Genomic DNA, 16,114 nt, shown 5'->3' with positions numbered 1-16,114 from the left:
ATATTTCACGTGTGCAGTGTTAGTCTTTAGCGATTATTTTAAAAGAGTTCATTTTTTAGGGTACTGTTTTTGTGAAACTTATATATTCCCCTACTGTTTGTGTCTTGGTAAACCTACTGTGGAAGTTGGCAGTGACCGTACTGGGGTATATATTCACGGAGTTGGAATCAGATGTGTACAAACCAAAGGCTCACTGTGAGTTCCCCAATAACTGGCCTAGTAGTGGAAACAGCTGCAGCCTCGTTCATCGCTTGTCGGTCAATTGTATAATTCTTTGGACGATTGAAGGCAGCAGAGTGTTGTTCTCTGACGTATTGGTACCGGCCTAGAGGTCTGTGTGATTCACCCTGTTGATTCCTTGACAAATTGGTGGCATCGGTGGGATCTGCGTGATCTCTCGACTGTTCTTATTGACAAACAGTGTCAATAATACTATTGAGTAGAAGTAGCTGGTCGTATGGAGTTTGTTTTATCTTTCGAAATTATGCAGATGCTCTCGATTCGCCCACATAAGGAATAAATGACCACAATCATTAAAGGACTTTTTGTTTTATTTGTGTAATACAGTTTGGACAACTATATGCTCACAATTTTAGAAATCCAACTTTGTGTTTGTCAAATATATAAACATAAATGTTGCAGGTTCATCATCTCTATATCTCCTGGATCAAAACATCTCAAGGTTTTTCTATTGCGATCTTATTAGCAAAATTTAAGTATTTTCATGCTTTTCCACTGGTCAATATCAGTGTCAAATTAAGTATACCTTGAATAATATTTAAAATTTTATCTCTATAGCCCAGTATCACATTCGGGCATGGAAAGATATAGACAATTATACATAGGAGTTACAATAGCCTTCTTAAATTTGTCAAAAGTTAAGGACTAAACTTTCAACAGGCTATTTTTTTTTTTTTTTACATATGTTGCACACATTTTATTTGTATTCTGAGACCCCATCAATCGCTTATGAGTCTCCCAAAGAATGTGTAGCTCAAGGGACATGCACATAAATTCATTACAGTTTTCTCAGCAGAGCAGCAGGAATAAAATTACAGCAAAAACTGACCATTTGTGACAGGCTTACTTTCACTACTTCTGGTCTGCCCATAGACTAAGGGTACTGTCACACAGTGCAATTTTGATCGCTACGACGGCACGATCCGTGACGTCGCAGCGTCGTATGATTATCGCTCCAGCGTCGTAGACTGCGGTCACACGGTGCAATCACGGCGCTGGAGCGATGCCGAAGTCCCTGGGTAACCAGGGTAAACATCGGGTTACTAAGTGCAGGGCCGCGCTTAGTAACCCGATGTTTACCCTGGTTACCAGCGTAAACGTAAAAAAAACAAACAGTACATACTTACATTCCGGTGTCTGTCCCCCGGCATTCTGCTTCTCTGCACTGTGTAAGCACCATAGCCGGAAAGCAGAGCGGTGACGTGCACAGTGCAGAGAAGCTGAGACGCCGGAGGACAGACACCGGAATGTGAGTATGTACTGTTTGTTTTTTTTACGTTTACGCTGGTAACCAGGGTAAACATCGGGTTACTAAGCGCGGCCCTGCGCTTAGTTACCCGATGTTTACCCTGGTTACAAGCGAACACATCGCTGGATCGGTGTCACACACAACGATCCAGCGATGTCAGCGGGTGATCAAGCGACGAAAGAAAGTTCCAAACGATCTGCTACGACGTACGATTCTCAGCGTGATGTCTGATCGCAGTAGCGTGTCAGACACAACGATATCGTAACGATATCGCTAGAACGTCACGAATCGTACCGTCGTAGCGATCAAAATTGCACCGTGTGACAGTACCCTAACTGTCCAGATAAAACATAAAATAGCATTTGTGTAGATACTGTAGATATGGAAGCACTGACTGTGCTTCCTCCTCTTGATCCAGTGATTGCTGGGTGCATGTAGGTAACAGGAGCTGCTGGTTCCTAGGAGATCCATTCAGCTCTGCTTTTCAAGCAGCCTCAGGCAGTTACAAGGGAAACCAGCAAGAAAAAGTACCATATGTTAAAATGTTCTCCCAAAGGTCTTTTAAGACCTCATGTGGGGCACATTGTGTGAAAATAAAAAAATACATAAAAAATGTAAAAGTAAAATAGAAAAAAAGTATAAGTAAAATGAAAAAACACAGATATTATCTCTGAATCGCTGTTTATAGCCCCGCCTTCATTGACATACAAAATAAGTCCTATATACAGTATAAAATTCATTTCTACAGAAAGGGGAACACAATATAAAATATTTTTAGTGATTCTTTGCATTTGTACAGAAAATTCCCAAATGTCACCAAGAGAAGAAAAAAATATTTAAAAATTACATTGCAAGAAATGTATTAAATAAAGAGGTAAAAAGTTATTCAAATATCTGAATGAGAATTTATTTTAGAGCTGTTAAAAGTGCATGTACTATAAAATCTGAAAATATGCCTGGTCAAGAAGGAGAACAAATACAGCACAACATGAACTGGTTAAGCTTCATCAATTGAATACTCTATGCAGTACAATGGCCAGCAACTTAATTTGGGCAAAAACACTCACTAATCTTTTCAGATATGACACAACACGCCCCAACAAATTAGTTTAATCATAGGCCTTGAATATCCAACTGACATACCTGAAAAACTACTGCATAAAACAGTTCCTACAGTCTGAACATCAACATTTCTGCTCTGTATGATATCTCTATTGTTCAGCAAAACCCCATTTAAGAATAAAAATGTTTCCCTGTTTTGATCATGAAAACTGAATTTACTCTACATGAGTTGTCAAATGTCTTTTAAGAAACCATTTCCTGGAAAAGCCTCTTCCGCATTCTGGACATGAAAATGGCTGTTGCCCTGTGTGAGTTATTTGATGTCTTTGAAGATGATGTTTGGCCATAAAACATTTCCTACATTCTGAACATGAATATGGCTTCTCCCCTGTGTGAATTCTCTGATGCTCAACAAGAATAGATTTCCTAGAGAAACATTTCCCACAGTCTAAACATGAAAAAGGCTTCTCTCCTGTGTGAGTTCTCTTGTGTTCAATAACAGCTGATTTCTTGGCAAAACATTTTCCACATATTGTACATGAAAACGGTTTCTCCCCGGTGTGTACTTTGTGATGATCAACAAGAATTGATTTCTTGGTAAAACATTTCCCACATTCCGAACAAGAAAATGGTCTTTCATTTCTGTGCATTCTCATATGCATGGAAAGATTAGAGATAGTTTTATAATGTCTTCCACATTCAGAACAAGTAAAAATTGTATCTCTTCTATAACCAGCACGTTGTTTATTAGTTTGTGATTGATCAGATGAAGTTTCCATGTGGTTAGTTGGATCAGATGATGCATCGATTTTGTGAAGAACTGAGGTTGTATTTGGGTTAATGGAGTTTTCAGAATACATATGGTGAGGAATTTCTTTAAGTTCTGGTTCATAATGTGGAAATAAGCGATGTTCTTCTGAGATATAGTGTGGAAATAAGAGATGTTCTTCTGAGAGCTTGACACAGTCATCTGCAGGAAAAAAAATCAGATTTTAAGGATGCATGGTATTTTAAGAGAAGAAATTTCACCACTATACAATAATTGATACATAGTACACATGAGCAAATACACTTGAGAAAAATTGAATTTTATAAATGTCTGAATTTACCAAAATGCAGATATTTTCTTAATTTGTGCAGATTCAGCAAACTGGCAGTTGAATGTTCTGATCACCATCACAAGCATTGAAACTTCAGTGCCTTTCACGCTGGGTATGGACTTCTGGCTTTGATGAGGGCTGGGAGGGCTCTGCGCATGTGTGCGCAAGGTCACGGTACATACCTTGACGTCATTACACTGTGACTTTTCACACACTTGTAATGAACCTGCCTGGGCCTCATCATAGCCTGAAGTCCTGGCCAACTGTGAGATGCCAAGGAATTTCAGCACAAGCCGTGACGAACTGGAGATGCCGCGAGGACCGGACGGCTCACGGTGCAAAATGGAAGGGTGGGAGAGGGGAACAGTAAAATTAGAAGATTTTTTTTTGTTTTTTAGTTAGAATGTTTAATATACTATGGGGTCTCAAGCGACACCAGAGCATAATAAGGGAAATTAAATTTTCACAGAATAACATCTCAGCGAATCAGAGCTCCCAGGAAGAACCATGCGAAAAGGCAAATTTAAATTTTGCCTGTCTGCTCATATCTAATGAACAGGTTAGAAAATGGACATGGAAAAAGATCTGTGGGTGTTAGTAGATGGGATGATTAACTTTAGCAGTCAGTCACATGTGATCACAGGTTATATGTCCACTTAGGTTTACATCATGAATGCACAGCCCCTCTGCCTTTGGATCGGAGACCCTGCGACTTCCCGATCATTGCCATGGTGACCGGATGTCATCATGACGACATCCGGGTCACCAGAGCTAGGAAACATGCTGATCATGCGCAGTGCATGATCAGCAAGTCTCTCTGTCAGTGCAGAGCTGACTGTTTCTACAGTATGGGGATGCTGCTGCACCTCCATGCTGCAGAAGCGATTAGCCGGCAATAAATGATTGTCCCATAGTGGGACAAAGTAAAAAAGTAAAAAAAAAGTAAAACTTTTTTTTTCAAATAATTGTAAAAATATATATAAAAATAAAAGATATTGTATTTACAAATAAATATTTGAAAAATATAAACAATAAAAGTACACATATTTGGTATCGCCGCATCCGCAACGACCCTACCTATAAAACTGTCCCACTAGTTAACCCCTTTAGTGAACACCATAAAAAAAAATAAAAAACAATGCTTTATCATCATACCGCCGGACAAAAAGTGGAATAAAATGTGATAAAAAAAGACGGATATAAATAAGCATGGTACCGCTGAAAATATCATCTTGTCCCCCAAAAAACAGGCTGCCATACAGCTCCATCAGTGAAAAAATAAAAGTTATATCTCTCATAATAAAGGGATGCAAAAATAATTATTTTTTTCTCTAAAATAGTCTTTATTGTGTAAAAGCGCCAAAGCATAAAAAAAGATATAAATGAGGTATCGCTATAATCGTACTGACCTGAAGAATAAAACTGCCTTATCAAGTTTACCACAAATAGAATGGCATAACCCCCCCAAAACAGAAATTCCTGAATTTCTGTTTTTTTTCATTCTGCCTCCCAAAAATCAGAATAGAAAACGATCAAAAAATGTCATGTGCCCGAAAATGGTACCAATAAAAACGTCAACTCGTCCTGCAAAAAACAAACCATAACATGAATTGTCAACCGAAATATGGAAAAATTATAGCTCTCAAAATGTGGTGATGTGCAAAACAAATCTTTTAGTGTGTGACCGCTGCCAAACATAAAAACACGATATAAATCTGGTATCGCTGCAATCACACCGACCCGAAGAATGAAGTTGTCTAATCAGTTTTGCCGCACAAGGAGCGGCGTAAAAAATCAATAAAACTAATTCTTCACCTACTGTTCATTTTTTCATTCTTTCTTCCAAACATCATAATAAGGCTCGGCGCACATTTAGCCTGTGCTCCGTGTTGAGCCCGTACGACGGGATTTTCGTGTAAATCTCTGAAATATGTGATTTAGACGGAACCTCTAGTTGAAGATTCCATATAATGAGACACATGGAGGCACTGTGGACGCCGACTGACCTGTGATCCAGTGGCGTGCGTCTTTTTAGGATTGCATTAAAGTGCTGTCAGCCACAGTTTTGGGCACTTCTGAAAAGAAGGACACCGCTGAACAGAGGCTAGACAGAGTCCTGAGTAACTCTGCTGCCTCATTTTAGTGAATGGATCCATCAGGGGTTTTATCTGAAACACGTCACTCAGAGATTTAGATGGAAACCCCAAAGTAAGTGCTCAGCGTAGAGCACCAGATAAATGTGATTCCAAACGTTATGTAAAATGTTCCCAATAAAAGCTTCAACTCAATCCAAAAAAAGCAAGTCCTCACTCAGGTCTGTCATCTGTTAACGGAAAATGCTTAGCTACTTACCGGTAGCGGTGTTTTTCAGATACCATGACAGCACCACGAGAGAGGATCCACCCTTCAGGGACAGGAAACCTACAGACATAAAAGGGCGGCACCTCTCTCCTGCATCAGTTGGATTACAGAGCATGAGAGCACCTCCCAGGTTAGTAGCAAAATATACAACATCTTTAAACTAAATACAACTTTCACACATGTAGAAACTTCAAGCCCCTAAAAGTGCTTACCCAGACCTGAAGGGAGGGAATATAAGGGTGCTGTCATGGTAACCGAAAAACACCGCTACCGGTAAGTAGCTAAGCATTTATTCAGTCTCCCATGACAGCACCACGAGAGAATTACAGAGATGTAAAGAAACTAGGGAGGGACTACTGCCTCAAGCACCCTTCTTCCAAATGTGAGATCAGAAGAGCCACCAAAATTCAGTCTATAGTGTCTGAAGAACGTGGATGAAGAAGACTACATAGCTGCCTTACATATGTCCTCAATCGACACTTCTGACCTCTCCACCCAGGATGTCACCATGGCTCGAGTGGAGTGCGCCTTTAAGCCCTTCGGAACCGCAGTGCCAATCGCCGTGTATGCCAAAGAACTTGCCTCCCTAATCCACCTGGCTAAGGTGCTTTTGAAAACTCTAAGCCCTTTCCTAACTCTCTGAAAGGCCACAAACAAAGAATTTTCCTTCTTCCACGGGTCAGTTGATGAAATATAAGTAAGAAGACACCTTCTAACATCTAACGAATGGAGTTTCTTTACCTTTTGATTAGTGGGGTTATTGCAAAAGGAAGGAAGGACTATCTCTTGCAGTCTGTGGAATTTGGACACGACTTTTGGCAGATACAAGAGATCTGGTTTCAAAACAACCCTATCATCCCTAAACTGGGTATATGGAGGCTGTCTAGATAGGGCCTGCATATCCCCAACCCTTCAAGCCGACGTCAGCGCATCTAAAAGGGCAGTCTTGAGTGATAGAATTTTTATCGGGGCTTCCTCAAAAGGGGTTCTGTTAATATCAGGTTCAAGTCCCACGGTACCAAGTTCTGATTAAGGATGGGCCTAGACCTAGCCACTGCTCTAATAAACCTGGAAACCCAGTAACTGTCTAAGATCACAATTATACAGGGCTGCTAATGCCGACACCTGGACTTTAAGAGTGCTTGTGACCAGACCCAGCTCCAAGCCTCTCTGTAGGAACTCCAACACCTGGTTTATCTTAACTTTTCCCCCAATCTCCGCCCCCGAGACTTCCAGGAACTTTCTCCAGCTTCTGGCGTAAATTCTAGTTGTAAAAGCTTTCCTACTTTTTAGCAACGTCTCTACCAGGCCTCAGAAAACCCTTTCTCTTCAACAGTGCCCTCTCATACTCCACGCCGTCAGGTAAAGGTTGGACACTTGTGGATGGAAGATCGGTCCCTGATAGAGGAGATCTAGGAGCTCCGGGAGAACCCATGGTCTGGATACAGACATGTTTCTTAGCCAGGGAAACCATGGTCTTTTGGGCCAGAACGGATCAGTATTACAGATGCCCTGTCTTCCCGTATCTTCCTTAGGACCAACAGGATCAGGGCTATTGGGGGGAAGGCATATGCTAACCTGAAGTCCCATGGGATCAGGAGGGCATCCACTGCATGTGGGATTTAAAGAACAAAACCGCCGCACCTTCCTGTTCCCCCCTGTTGGTGAACAAGTCTATGTCTGGGGACCCACAGATCTGTACATTCTGGTCTAACATAGTCTGATTCAAGACCCATTCTCCCTGCCTGAGCTTGTAGTGGCTTAAAAAAAATCAGCTCTGACGTTCTCCTTCCCTTTTATGTGAAGAGATGTTAATGACAACAGATGAGTTTCGGCCATCTGAAAAATACGATCCGTCACCTCCATCAATGACCTGCATCGTAATCCTCCCTGGTGGTTAATATAGGCCACAGTTACCTGATTGTCGGAAAACACTCTGACATGATGGCCCTGCAGGGATATAAGGAGCTCTTTTAATGCCCGCTCCACCGCTAACAGCTCCTTCAGGTCAGATGACACATCCTGCTCAAGATCTGACCACACACCCTGGACCCATTCCTCCCCCATATGCGCCCCCCAACCCCTGGGGCTAGCATCCGTAGTAACAATTCGGGAGATTCAGTTTATCCAGGGAACCCCTTTATAAAGGTTTAGCTAGTGTAACTACCAATGTAGGGACTGTATAGTAGTGGGGGACAAACAAAACTTCCTCTCTAGACCTCATTGCAGCTGATGATCATTGTGGAGCACATCCCACTGCAGGGTTCTAGTATGGAATTGGGCCCAACATACGGCCGGAATGCAGGACGTGAGTGAGCCTAAAAGTGACATTGCCCCCCTAAGCGACATGGATGTGTTATTAACCGATTTTTGCACCTGAAACCGAATACCGACCACCTTTGAGATCCAGGAATGCTGACTACCAGAGTCAGAGTCCAGGATGAGACCAATAAACTGCTGTACCCTCCGTTGCTGCAACCGTGACTTCTTAAAATTAATAAGCCACCCTAGATTTCGTAAAACTGATATTACCGCCTCTAATTGAGTACTGCAGTGCTGGAGTGACCGGCCCACAATCAGAAAGTCATCCAGATAGGGGACTACCAGGATGCCCTCATGAAGATGTGCCATCACCTCTGCGATCACTTTACTAAAAACCCAAGGAGCAATGGCGAGGCCAAATGGAAGGGTTCTAAACTGGAAATTATGTATCACACCCCCCAGGGATACTGCCACTCTAAGATACTGCTGGAACCCTGCATGTATCGGGATGTGATAGTAGGCGTCTTTGAGAGCTAATACAACCATGAAGCAGTCCTTAAAGAGCAGCTTTATTGCTGACTTTACTGACTCCATTTTAAAGAATCGGATCAATAATAACCTATTCAGACCTCTCAGGTTAATAATGGTCCGATAGGAACATCTGGTTTCTTAATCAAGAAGAGGGGGGAATAGAACCCTTTACCTCTCTCTGATGTAGGAACGTCTGTCAGGACTGCCTTCTGACGTAGTTCCTGGACCTCTGATTCCAGCGCCTGCTGTTCTGTTGGGGAAGAGAGAATAGGAGTCAACATAAACCTCTCCTGAGGAACTTTCAGGAACTCAAACTTAAGTCCTGTACAGTTGACGCCATGAATCCATGCACAGTCCTAAATATTTTCCCAGGCCAGGTAGAAGGCCGAAAGCCTCCACCCCACCTGGTCCATCAGTCATTGGGGTGGCTTCTTAGCATCTAGGGAGGAACTGAGCATGTAGCCGCTACCTTTCCTCTTACTGTCCCATATAGCTTTGTCTCTAGATGATCTCCTAAGGCTGGACCACCTCCTATGGAAATCACGGCTATGTGAAGGACCCACCAAACTCGGGAACCTTTTCTTGCTGTCCCCTGCCTTTTCCAAGAGCCCCTCTAATACTGGCCCAAACAGGTGTCCTCCTTCACAAGGGATAGTGCACAACTTAGACCTTGCTCGAATATCCTCAGGCCAGCACTTCAGCCACAAGGCCCTGCGTGCCGCATTAGAAAGGGCCGCAGCTCTTGCTGCCAGCCTTACTGAGTCTGTCAAAGTGTCCAAAAGAAAGGCTGCCGCCCCCTGAATTATGGGGAGTGAGGACAGGATGCTGTCTCTTTAAGCTTTTTCCCTAAGCTGTTCCTCCAATCGGTCTAACCAGACCATCAGCGATCTAGCTGTATAGGTAGCCGCCACTGCAGGCTTAAGGGACCTTGCTGATTTTCCCCAGGTGCCCTTTAGAAAGATCTCTGCTTTCCTGTGCAACGGGTCCTTTAAACTTCCCATGTCCTCAAAGGGCAGCTAGGCTTTCCTAGATGCCTTAGCAATTGCTGAGTCGATTTTTGGGGCCTTATCATACGAGGACGATGCTGACTCCTCAAACAGATATCTCATCTTAAAGGCCGGAGGCAGAGATCCCTTCCTTTCAGGCTCCTTCCACTCCCGAGCTGTTAATGCTCTGATGTTATCATTAGGCCTTTTTCACACATCCGTTTTTTAGAATCAGTCACAATCCGTCAAAGTGTTGAAAAGACAGATCCTGTGCCGATTGTAAAACACTGATGTACTGGATCCGTTTTTTTAAAATGGGTTAAATTAAAGAAATAGAAATTCTTCCGGGCATGCTTGGTTTCAAAAAACGGAATCAGTCACTGTATTCCGTCTTCTGGCGAACAGTGACGGATCCTGCGCTCATAGGCTTCCATTATAGCCAACGACGGACGGCGCGGAATCCGTCCCTGTACGACTTTTCGACATACACAAAAAACATTACTATGTCCGTTGTCTCTGACCGACAGACAAAGACTTTATGACGGATCCGTCAAACGACGGATGAAACGGAAGCTTATCCATCACAATTTGTTGCTAATACAAATCTATGGGAATAAAACGGATCCAGCAGCAACATTTGCTGGATCCGTTTTTTTCTACAAACGATGGATTGTGACTGATTCTAAAAAATGGATGTGTGAAAGAGGCCTAAGTGGGGAAGGATCTACAAATCTTCCAATCCAAACCCCTGAACATTACATCCTGCATGTTTTTTTTCTGGACGGGGTTCCACAACACCCATTGTGTTATTAACCTCCTTTACCAGTCGGTCTACTTGGTCCAGCGGAAGGCAGGAATGGCCTGTCCGGGTCTCTGACAATGAGGAGGATGAAGGGGAGGAATCCGAGACAATCTCTCCCGAATCACTGTCAGACTTTGACACTGGAGACCTGGGTCTTCTCTTTTTAAGGGATATCTCCTAGGAAAGGGACCTCACCGACCCCCTGGCCTCCGCTCTAACCATCTCCCTCAACGTGGTAGAAAAGTCAGGAGACTCCTCCGCCACCATCTGCTGGATGCAGGGCTCGTATAGCTTTTTCAAATGGTGGTCTGGCAGCGGAACCCCGCAAACCGCACACTCCCTGCGTCTGGCCTTAGAGGTGCACTTCTTCCCCTAATAAAATATGAAGCCGTGAGATTATTAATAATAGCTACCACCCCATGTTATTAGAATGAAACCTAATCTTGTGGTTCATAAATTCTTTTTCCCCAAATGGCCACCGTTAGCACAATTGGAAATAGCTCCAATAACACCAAATTCTTCATGAAACCTTGTTGTCACGACTCTGTTGTCAGGTGTCCTGGGACCAGGGGCTCCTTTCCTGTCCCTAAAGGTAGGAGCACCCTAGCTTGCCCTGTTCCCTGGATTACTTCTGATGGTGAGGGCCACGTACCTTGCCTTAGCTCCTCAATCTGTCCTCAGTCTGTACTCTTCCCGCATCCAGGGAAGAGGGGAGTAGTAGTTTACCATAATACACCAACCAGATTAACAAGGTAATACAACCAGGGTTAACGAAAAATACCAAACATACAAATACAGTATACTCACACATACAACAGAAGAATGCATTCGGGAGTGGAGGATGGGGTTAAATGAAAGTTGGAGAAGTAAGGGAATTATCACACACAATACCTAGCAACAGTCACAGATAAATTAACCAAACGCCATCTCCAAGAATAACCACCAACAACCACCAGCGATGCAACAAAAGCTTACTCTGACAATGAGTGCTGGTCAGGACCCAGATTACAGTATATAGGACATGGCAGTGGGCAACAGTGCACAGCTGAGAGCCTTAATGCTCCAGGAGCTCTCAACTGAGCAAATTAACCCCTGTACTGCTAAAAGACATTTGCACAGTTTAATATGAAGGTGAAGTGCTTCTAATCAGACGCTGAGGTCTTTCTCCTCTCTGTTGCGGTAAACCCGTGACACTTGCTCTTTTCACTCATTGGGCCATTTGCCTGCGCATCACTGCCCCTTACAATAGGCCCCCAAACCATGCACCGTCTGCATTAATCTCAAGATTAACATTGTCCTAAACCTTGTTCTGAATCATGAATCGCCTGTTATAATTTCTCAAAAACATACCCTAAACCACTAAGTCATCTCTATGCTTTTTTTAAGCACACATAATGGTGAGGAGCTCGCACCTGTGCTGCTGTTCCTAAACTCCTACAGAAAATAGTGCCCACTGGCATAATTTTACAAGCAAAATTCAATTTTCCCAACAATGACTCCAACTGTAAACCTATAAAAATGTCACCGTGGCCGAACGGGACTCACCCCTTGGGCCTAAAACATAATACCGAAAAAAAATATCCCAAAAGAATCATCAGATCATGCTATGAGATGACATATACAGTTAGGTCCATATATATTTGGACAGAGACAACATTTTTCTCATTTTGGTTATAGACATTACCACAATGAATTTTAAACAAAACAATTCAGATGCAGTTGAAGTTCAGACTTTCAGCTTTCATTTGAGGGTATCCACATTAAAATTGGATGAAGGGTTTAGGAGTTTCAGCTCCTTAACATGTGCCACCCTGTTTTTAAAGGGACCAAAAGTAATTGGACAGATTCAATAATTTTAAATAAAATGTTCATTTCTAGTACTTGGTTGAAAACCCTTTGTTGGCAATGACTGCCTGAAGTCTTGAACTCATGGACATCACCAGACGCTGTGTTTCCTCCTTTTTGATGCTCTGCCAGGCCTTCACTGCGGTGGTTTTCAGTTGCTGTTTGTTTGTGGGCCTTTCTGTCTGAAGTTTAGTCTTTAACAAGTGAAATGCATGCTCAATTGGGTTGAGATCAGGTGACTGACTTGGCCATTCAAGAATATTCCACTTCTTTGCTTTAATAGACTCCTGGGTTGCTTTGGCTTCATGTTTTGGGTCATTGTCCATCTGTAGTATGAAACGACGACCAATCAGTTTTGCTGCATTTGGCTGGATCTGAGCACACAGTATGGCTCTGAATACCTCAGAATTCATTCGGCTGCTTCTGTCCTGTGTCACATCATCAATAAACACTAGTGACCCAGTGCCACTGGCAGCCATGCATGCCCAAGCCATCACACTGCCTCCGCCGTGTTTTACAGATGATGTGGTATGCTTTGGATCATGAGCTGTACCAAGCCTTCGCCATACTTTTCTCTTTCCATCATTCTGGTAGAGGTTGATCTTGGTTTCATCTGTCCAAAGAATGTTCTTCCTGAACTGTGCTGGCTTTTTTAGATGTTTTTTAGCAAAGTCCAGTCTAGCCTTTTTATTCTTGACACTTATGAGTGGCTGCACCGTGCAGTGAACCCTCTGTATTTACTTTCATGCAGTCTTCTCTTTATGATAGATTTGGATATTGATACGCCGACCTCCGGGAGAGTGTTGGTCACTTGGTTGGCTGTTGTGAAGGGGTTTCTCTTCACCATGGAGATTATTCTGCGATCACCCACCACTGTTGTCTTCTGTGGGCGCCCAGGTCTTTTTGCATTGATGAGTTCACCAGTGCTTTCTTTCTTTCTCAGGATGTACCAAACTGAACATTTTGCCACTCCTAATATTGTAGCAATTTCTCGGATGGGTTTTTTCTCTGTTTTCACAGCTTAAGAATGGCTTGTTTCACCTTCATGGAGAGCACTTTTGACCGCATGTTTACTTCATAGGAAAACCTTCCAAATGCAAGCACCACACCTCAAATCAACTCCAGGCCTTTTATCTGCTTAGTTGAGAATGACATAATGAAGGGATTGCCCACACCTGTCCATGAAATAGCCTTGGAGTCAATTGTCCAATTACTTTTGGTCCCTTTAAAAAACAGGGTGGCACAGGTTAAGGAGCTGAAACTCCTAAACTCTTCATCCAATTTTAATATGGATACCCTCAAATGAAAGCTAAAAGTCTGAACTTCAACTGCATCTGAATTGTTTTGTTTAAAATTAAATTGTGGTAATGTCTATAACCAAAATGAGAAAAATGTTGTCTCTGTCCAAATATATATGGACCTAACTGTACATTAAAGATCAAAATAAAGAATTAAGGGTTTTAATCATAAAAAAAAAATTGTATACATTTTATTGCACATATTAAATCGCAGACAAAAATACAAGGGTATACAGGTGAGGAGATAGCAACTAAAGACGCCGGTGTTTAGATGAAAATTATAACAAAAACCGGTAATACACCGGACAGTAAAACACATGTGTCCCACATGGCACGACCGCATCTGCCACAGAAAAAAGAAGTATGTATTGATTCGCTAAATTTAACCATTTAACAATAAAATATACTAAGCGCTTATCCTAGTATAAAAAGGGCTAAAGTCAGATAAGTATGGGTATATAGTGAGTATAGCTCAAAGAGTAAATCACTGTTGCTAAATGGTCACAGGTGAAAGAAAAAAAAGATTTTGCGTACAAACAAGCCCCTGAGGTGAAGATATACAAATCAAATGAAGTGTGGTAGAGTATTACCTTGGAACATTGTGAGTGCCATCTGCAGGGATGCCAGTGAGACACACAGGAGCCTCAACACGCATTTCACTGCCTTAGGCTTTGTCATGACTGCAACTGTCTCAATGTCAACTTATGCAAAGGTTACACCCTGTCCACTTCCTGCTTTGCTTTATGACACCAGCTTGTCTTCGGGTAACCGACACTCCATAACCACTGAATCTATCATAATGCCCAGCAAACTCAGCTGTGTGATAAGTTCCTCCATTTTTCCCCAAGCTAAAGGCACTCAAAAACACTTTGCAATCCAAAATATGTTTCCAAATACGGTAAAATTCTCACACACTACTGACCCAGGCGGACCTATAAACAAAAAGTCATGCAAATAATTAGTGAACGACTGAATGTTAGAAATATCCCTCACCACCCATTCCAGAAAGGAACTAAACGTTTCAAAAAGTGAAAAAAAAAATTGAGAGTCCCATCAGCAAGCACCCCACCCAATAAACATATCAGCTGGAAACAGTCTAAACACTGATTCAATGTCTATTGTCCCCAGCCCATAACGTCGTACCAATCTAACAGCCTCATCAAATAATGTGTAAGCCATTGAACCCAATTCTGGGTCAATTCCATCGTTAACTGACAATCCTTTCGGGTACGAAGGATGATGAATAAGACAAAAATGTATTCAACTCTATTTTAGGCACCATTCCCAACGGTGATATAATCAAATTCTCTACTTCTAAAGGGGGGGCCATGTCGAGTAACATACTGGAAGGAACTGGAACCAGCTGGTAGCCCATGCCCCCATGTGGCCCAGCACGCACGGGCAAACATCAAACCGGTAGCTGACATGATTCATCTGCTTATATCTTTTGTACTTCACCTGTATTTGCATAACTGACCATTGTACAGTACAGACCAAAAGTTTGGACACACTTTCTCATTTAAAGATTTTTCTGTATTTTCATGACTATCTCTTGAAGCTCATCAAGAGAATGCCAAGAGTGTGCAAAGCAGTCATCAAAGCAAAAGGTGGCTACTTTGAAGAACCTAGAATATCTATATATATATATATATATAAGAGGCATCGTGATTACTCGCTAATCCCGCCCCTGCACAGTAGCTCCGCCCTCTACCACATCACCACACATAACCCCGCGCCACCACATCACCACACATAATCCCGCCCCCCACCCCATCACCACACATAATCCCGCCCCCCACCCCATCACCACACATAATCCCGCCCCCCACCCATCACCACACATAATCCCGCCCCCCCACCCCATCACCACACATAATCCAGCCCCCACACCCCATCACCACACATAATCCAGCCCCCCACCACACATAATCTCGCCCCCCACCACATCACCACACATAATCCCGCCCCCCAACACATCAACACACATAATCCCACCCCCACCACATTACTACAGATAATCCTGCCCCCTTACCACATCACCACACATAATCCCGCCACCCCACCACATTAGCACAGATAATCCCGCCCCCCCCCACATTACCACGCATAATCCCGCCCTCCCACCACATCACTACATATAATCCTGCACCCCCAACACATCACTACACATAATCCCACCCTCCCACCACATCACCACACATAATATCGACCCCCACATTACCACAGATAATCCCGCCCCCCACATTACCACACATAATCCCGCCCCCCCACCACATTACCACACATAATCCCGCCCCCACATTACTACAGATAATCACGCCCCCCACCACACATAATCCCGCCCCCCACCACATTACTACACATAATCCCGCCCCCAC

The 16,114-nt window shown here is 43.0% G+C and overlaps 1 protein-coding gene across 6 annotated transcripts in view; it reads right to left on the bottom strand.

The window, feature by feature from the left end:
* Positions 1 to 622: 622 nt before the first annotated feature.
* LOC143767172 (gastrula zinc finger protein XlCGF66.1-like) overlaps positions 623 to 16,114 on the bottom strand; it is an 83,556-nt gene continuing 68,064 nt past the window's right edge. For 3 of the 6 annotated variants that reach the window (XM_077255258.1, XM_077255257.1, XM_077255261.1), the window contains 2 exons: positions 8,978 to 9,055; positions 1,598 to 3,521 (listed from right to left, as the gene is read on the bottom strand). In XM_077255258.1, the coding sequence (XP_077111373.1) occupies positions 2,767 to 3,521; positions 8,978 to 9,055 (833 nt within the window). In that variant the 3' untranslated portion in view covers positions 1,598 to 2,766. Of the gene's footprint in view, positions 1,115 to 1,597; positions 3,522 to 8,977; positions 9,056 to 16,114 lie in introns of those variants that run through there. The other 3 variants (XM_077255260.1, XM_077255259.1, XR_013213677.1) reach the window with 2 other exon arrangements.

Source organism: Ranitomeya variabilis, chromosome 4 (assembly GCF_051348905.1).
Source record: "Ranitomeya variabilis isolate aRanVar5 chromosome 4, aRanVar5.hap1, whole genome shotgun sequence".
NCBI lineage: Eukaryota > Metazoa > Chordata > Amphibia > Anura > Dendrobatidae > Ranitomeya > Ranitomeya variabilis.
This window is presented reverse-complemented; position numbering and strand designations above follow the sequence as displayed.